General features: G+C 38.9%; 1 protein-coding gene across 2 annotated transcripts in view; it reads left to right on the forward strand.

The window, feature by feature from the left end:
• The window catches only part of NAPB (NSF attachment protein beta), a 52,436-nt gene that overhangs the window by 41,528 nt on the left and 4,365 nt on the right, over nucleotides 1-6,543 (forward strand). For both annotated transcript variants that reach the window (XM_012438543.3, XM_064374528.1), the window contains 2 exons: nucleotides 5,385-5,453; nucleotides 5,825-5,875. In XM_012438543.3, the coding sequence (XP_012293966.1) occupies nucleotides 5,385-5,453; nucleotides 5,825-5,875 (120 nt within the window). The remainder of the gene's footprint in view (nucleotides 1-5,384; nucleotides 5,454-5,824; nucleotides 5,876-6,543) is intronic.

The following is a 6,543-nucleotide window of genomic DNA, read 5'->3' on the forward strand; positions in this document are numbered from 1 at the left end:
GCGCAAAAAGGATGAAAACACCCGAAACCAGAACACCTCTCCTCCTACAAGGGATCACAACTCGACACCAGCAAGGGAGCAAGACTGGATGGAGAATGAGTGTGATGAAATGACAGAATCAGCCTTCAGAAAGTGGGTAATAAGAAACTTCCGTGAGCTAAAAGAACATGTTCTAACCCAATGCAAAGAAACTAAGAACCTTGAAAAAAGATTTGATGAAATGCTAACAAGAATGGACAACTTAGAGAGGAATATAAGTGAATTGATGGAGCTGAAAAACACAACACGAGAACTTCGCGAAGCATGCACTAGTTTCAACAGCTGAATTGACCAAGCAGAAGAAGGGATATCAGAGGTCGAAGATCAACTCAGTGAAATAAAACGAGAAGGCAAGATTAGAGAAAACAGGGTAAAAAGGAATGAAAAAAAGTCAACAAGAAATATGGGACTATGTGAAAAGACCTAATCTACGTTTGATAGGTGTACCTGAATGTGATGAAGAGAATGAATCCAAGCTGGAAAATACTCTTCAGGATATTATCCAGGAAAACTTCCCCAACCTAGCAAAGCAGGCCAATATTCAAGTCCAGGAAATCCAGAGAACACCATAAAGATATTCCTCAAGAAGAGCAACCCCAAGGCACATAATCGTCAGATTCACCAGGGTTGAAATGAAGGAGAAAATGCTAAGGGCAGCCAGAGAGAAAGGTCGGGTTACCCACAAAGGAAAGCCCATCAGACTCACAGCAGATCTCTCAGCAGAAACCCTACAAGCCAGAAGAGAGTAGGGGCCAATATTCAACATCCTTAAAGAAAAGAACTTTCAACCCAGAATTTCATATCCAGCCAAACTAAGCTTCATAAGTGAAGGAAAAATAAAATCCTTTGCGAACAAGCAAGTACTCAGAGATTTCATCACCACCAGACCTGCTTTACAAGAGCTCCTGAAAGAGACACTACACATAGAAAAGAACAACCAATACCAGCCTCTCCAAAAACATATCAAATGGTAAAGAGCATCAACACAATGAAGAATCTGCATCAACTAACAGGGAAAACAGCCAGCTAGCATCAAAACGGCAGGATCAAATTCACACATAACAATATTAACCCTAAATGTAAATGGACTAAATGCCCCAATCAAAAGGCACAGACTGGCAAATTGAATAAAAAGCCAAAACCCATCGGTGTGCTGTATCCAGGAAACCCATCTCACATGCAAGGATACACAAAGGCTCAAAATAAAGGGATGGAGGAAGATTTACCAAGCAAATGGAGAGCAAAAAAAAGCAGGAGTTGCAATTCTTATCTCTGATAAAATAGACTTTAAAGCAACAAAGATCAAAAGAGACAAAGAAGGACATTACATAATGGTAAAAGGATCAATGCAACAAGAAGAGCTAACGATCCTAAATATATATGCACCTAATACAGGAGCACCCAGATACATAAGGCAAGTTCTTAATGACTTACAAAGAGACTTAGACTCCCACACAATAATAGTGGGAGACTTTAACACCCCATTGTCAATATTAGACAGATCAACGAGACAGAAAATTAACAAAGATATCCAGGACTTGAACTCAGACCTGGACCAAGCAAACCTAATAGACATTTACAGAACTCTCCAGCCCAAATCCACAGAATATACATTCTTCTCAGCACCACATCACACCTACTCTAAAATTGACCACATAATTGGAAGTAAATCACTCCTCAGCAAATGCAAAAGAATGGAAACCATAACAAACAGTCTCTCAGATCACAGTGCAATCAAGTTAGAACTCAGAATTCAGAAACCAACCCAGAACTGCACAGCTTCATGGAAACTGAACAACTTTCTCTTGAATGTTGACTGGATAAACAGCGAAATGAAGGCAGAAATAAAGATGTTCTTTGAAACCGACGAGAACGAAGACACCACATACCAGAATCTCTGGGACACATTTAAAGCATTCTCTAGAGGAAAATATATAGCAATAAGTGCCCACATGAGAAGCAAGGAGGGATCTAAAATTGACACCGTATCGTCAAAATTGAAAGAGCTAGAGGAGCAAGATCAAAAAAATTCAAAACCTAGCAGAAGACAAGAAATAACTAAGGTCAGAGCAGAACTGAAGGAGATAGAGACACAAAAAACCATTCAAAAAATCAATAAATCCAGGAGCTGTTTTTTTCAAAAGATCAACAAAATAGATCACTAGCCAGATTAATAAAAAAGAAAAGGGAGAATAACCACATAGATGCAATAAAAAATGATAAAGGGGATATCACCACAGATTCCACAGAAATTTATACCATCATCAGAGATTATTACAAACAACTCTATGCACATAAACTAGAAAACCTGGAAGAAGTGGATAAATTCCTGGACACTTGCCTCCTCCCAAGCCCAAACCAGGAAGAAGTCGAAACCCTGAATAGACCAATAACAAGGTCTGAAGTCGAGGCAGCAATTAAGAGCCTACCACCCAACAAAAGCCCAGGTCCAGATGGGTTCACAGCTGAATTCTACCAGACATACAAAGAGGAGCTGGTACCATTTCTTCTGAAACTATTCCAAATAATCCAAAAAGAGGGAATCCTTCCCAAATCATTTTATGAGACCAACATCATCCTGATACCAAAACCCGGCAGAGACTCAACAAGAAAAGAAAACTACAGGCCAATATCCATGATGAACGTAGATGCAAAAATCTTCAATAAAATACTGGCAAGCCGATTACAACAGCACATCAAAAAGCTTATCCATCATGATCAAGCAGGATTCATCCCGGGGATGCAAGGCTGGTTCAACATACGCAAGTGTATAAACGTAATTCACCACATAAACAGAACCAAAGACAAAAACCACATGATTATCTCAATTGATGCAGAGAAGGCCTTCGACAAAATTCAACAGCCCTTTATGCTAAAACCCCTCAATAAACCAGGTATCGACGGAACGTATCTCAAAATAATAAAAGCTATTTACGACAAACCAACAGCCAATATCATACTGAATGGGCAAAAACTGGAAGCATTCCCTTTGAAATCTGGCACTAGACAAGGATGCCCTCTCTCACCACTCCTATTCAGTATAGTACTGGAAGTTCTAGCCAGAGCAATCAGGCAAGAAAAAGAAATAAAGGGTATTCAAATAGGAAAGGAGGAAGTCAAATTGTTTCTATTTGCAGACGACATGATTGTATATCTAGAAGACCCCATCGTCTCAGTCCAAAATCTCCTGAAACTGATAAGCAACTTCAGCAAAGTCTCAGGATACAAAATCAATGTGCAAAAATCACAAGCATTCCTGTACACCAATAACAGACAAACAGAGAGCCAAATCAAGAATGAACTGCCATTCGCAATTGCTACAAAGAGAATAAAATACCTAGGAATACAACTAACAAGGAATGTAAAGGACCTCTTCAAGGAGAACTACAAACCACTGCTCAACGAAATAAGAGAGGACACAAACAGATGGAAAAACATTCCATGTTCATGGTTAGGAAGAATCAATATCGTGAAAATGGCCATACTGCCCAAAGTAATTTACAGATTCAATGCTATCCCCATCAAGCTACCAGTGACCTTCTTCACAGAACTGGAAAAAACCACCTTAAACTTCATATGGAACCAAAAGAGAGCCCACATAGCCAAGTCAATTCTAAGCAAAAAGAACAAAGCGGGAGGCATCACACTACCGGACATCAAACTATACTACAAGGCTACAGTAATCAAAACAGCATGGTACTGGTACCAAAACAGAGATACAGACCAATGGAACAGAACAGAGGCGTCGGAGGCAACACAACATATCTACAACCATCCGATCTTTGACAAACCTGACAAAAACAAGCAATGGGGAAAGGATTCCCCGTTTAATAAGTGGTGTTGGGAAAACTGGCTAGCCATATGCAGAAAGCAGAAACTGGACCCCTTCCTGACACCTTACACTAAAATTGACTCCAGATGGATTAAAGACTTAAACATAAGACCTAACACCATAAAATCCCTAGAAGGAAACCTAGGCAAAACCATTCAGGACATAGGCGTAGGCAAGGACTTCATGACCAAAACACCGAAATCATTGGCAACAAAAGCCAAAATAGACAAATGGAACCTAATCAAACTCCACAGCTTCTGCCCGGCAAAAGAAACAGTCATTAGAGTGAATTAGCAACCAACAGAATGGGAAAAAATTTTCACAGCTTACCCATCTGACAAAGGGCTGATATCCAGAATTTACAAAGAACTAAAACAGATTTACAAGAAAAAAACAAGCCCATTCAAAAGTGGGCAAAGGATATGAACAGATACTTTACAAAAGAAGACATACATGAGGCCAACAAACACATGGAAAAATACTCATCATCACTGGTCATTAGAGAAATGCAAATCAAAACTACATTGAGATACCATCTCACGCCAGTTAGAATGGCGATCATTAAAAAATCTGGAGACAACAGATGCTGGAGAGGATGTGGAGAAATAGGAACACTTTTACACTGTTGGTGGGAGTGTAAATTAGTCCAACCATTGTGAAAGACAGTGTGGCGATTCCTCAAGGAACTAGAAATAGAAATTCCATTTGACCCAGCAATCCTGTTACTGGGTATATATCCAAAGGATTATAAATCGTTCTACTATAAGGACACATGCACACGAATGTTAATTGCAGCACTGTTTACAATACCAAAGACCTGAAACCAACCCAAATGCCCATCTATGATAGACTGGGCAGGGAAAATGTGGCACATATACACCATGGAATATTATGCAGCCATCAAAAACGATGAGTTTGCGTCCTTTGTAGGGACATGGATGAACCTGGAAACCATCATTCTCAGCAAACTGACACAAGAACACAAAATCAAACACCACATGTTCTCACTCATAGACGAGTATTGAACAATGAGAATACATGGACACAGGGAGGGGAGCACTACACACTGGGGTCTGTTCGGGGGAAATAGGGGAGGGACAGCGGGAGGTGGGGAGTTGGGGAGAGATAGCATGGGGAGAAATGCCACACATAGGTGAAGGGGAGGAAGGCAACAAATCACACTGCCACATATGCACCTATGCAAAAATCTTGCATGTTCTTCACATGTACCCCAAAACCTAAAATGCAATAAAAAAAAAAAAAGAATTCGTTTTCATTTATACTGTCTTCTCTGTAGCTGCCTAACTCAGAAAAAAAAATGGTTTAGAAATTATTAATTGAAATGGAAAATTCAGAATAGAAAGATTTTCTTGTTGATTCTGCTGTTGAGTTTAACCATATACTTCTTCAACACTTAATAGGATATAGGTAGATCCTATTTGAAGCTGATAGAATGCCAAAAGCTTTGTTTGTTTAGTAAGTCTGATATTGATGAGTGGTTTTTCTCTTTCAGCTTGCTCTTGAGAAATATGAGGAAATGTTTCCAGCATTTACTGATTCAAGAGAATGTAAATTATTGAAAGTAAGTAATATTAGAACTTTGAGGAAAAATGCATTTACTGTGTCAGGTGACAACACCTAAGTGGGATTGGGTATGAGGTGAAGTTTTAATCTGTGAAGTCTGCTAACTGAAGGGCCCTGGTACTTTCCCGCTTTATCATTATAGGTATTCAAACGCAACTAAGGTCAGGAATATGTAGTTGTGTTCTGAAATAGGCAACTCGGAAATGTTAGTACAAAAGCTAGATCCCTAACTTGGATCTTGACTTGTATTTGAGTATTTCCTCAACTGCATGCAATATTTGGTAACATCAGTGCTATACTTAAAGTATTTATTTAGAAATGGGACTTCATCTTACGGAAGTGTTTTTTAAAATATTTTTATGCTACCAGAAACTCCTAGAAGCTCATGAAGAACAGAACAGTGAAGCTTACACTGAAGCCGTAAGTTATACTTTTGGGACATGGTACATTATTTGAAGATTTAAGTTAGAGAAACTTCTTTTCATTATGTAAATTCTAAACATTTATTTGAACATGACTTCAGCATACCTAAGTTGTATTTTCCAAAGGTCACCTTTTATATATTCGCACAAATTAAACAGTTCCATTAGCCATGCTGAGATTCCAGTTGTATTCAGTGCTGTTTCCTGACTTATACTCAAAACTAATTTAGCTGTGAAACTAGTTCAGGAGCAAATATTCCATATTCTTATAATTTGCTGTTTTAATTTTTTCTTTTGAAAATAATCTGACCCATAAATAAGTATAAAGTAAAATTAGTTAAGACTGGACGTGGTGGCTCACGCTTGTAATCTCAGCACTTTGGAAGGCCAAGGTGGGTGGATGAAGAGGTCAAGAGATCGAGACCATCCTGGCCAACATGGTGAAACCTGTCTCTACTAAAAATACAAAAATTAGTTGGGCGTGATGGCGTGCGCCTGTAATCCCAGCTACTCGAGAGACTGAGACAGGAGAATCGCTTGAACCTGGGAGGCAGAGGTTGTAGTGAGCAAAGATGGCATCACTGCATTCCAGCCTGGTGATAGAGTGAGACTACATTTCAAAAAAAAAAAAATTAGTTAAATATAATTTAAAATATAAAAACTAAG

The sequence above is a fragment of the Aotus nancymaae genome, unplaced genomic scaffold (genome assembly GCF_030222135.1).
Source record: "Aotus nancymaae isolate 86718 unplaced genomic scaffold, 86718_ANA_hifiasm-v0.15.2.pri h1tg000001l, whole genome shotgun sequence".
Taxonomy (NCBI): Eukaryota; Metazoa; Chordata; class Mammalia; order Primates; family Aotidae; genus Aotus; species Aotus nancymaae.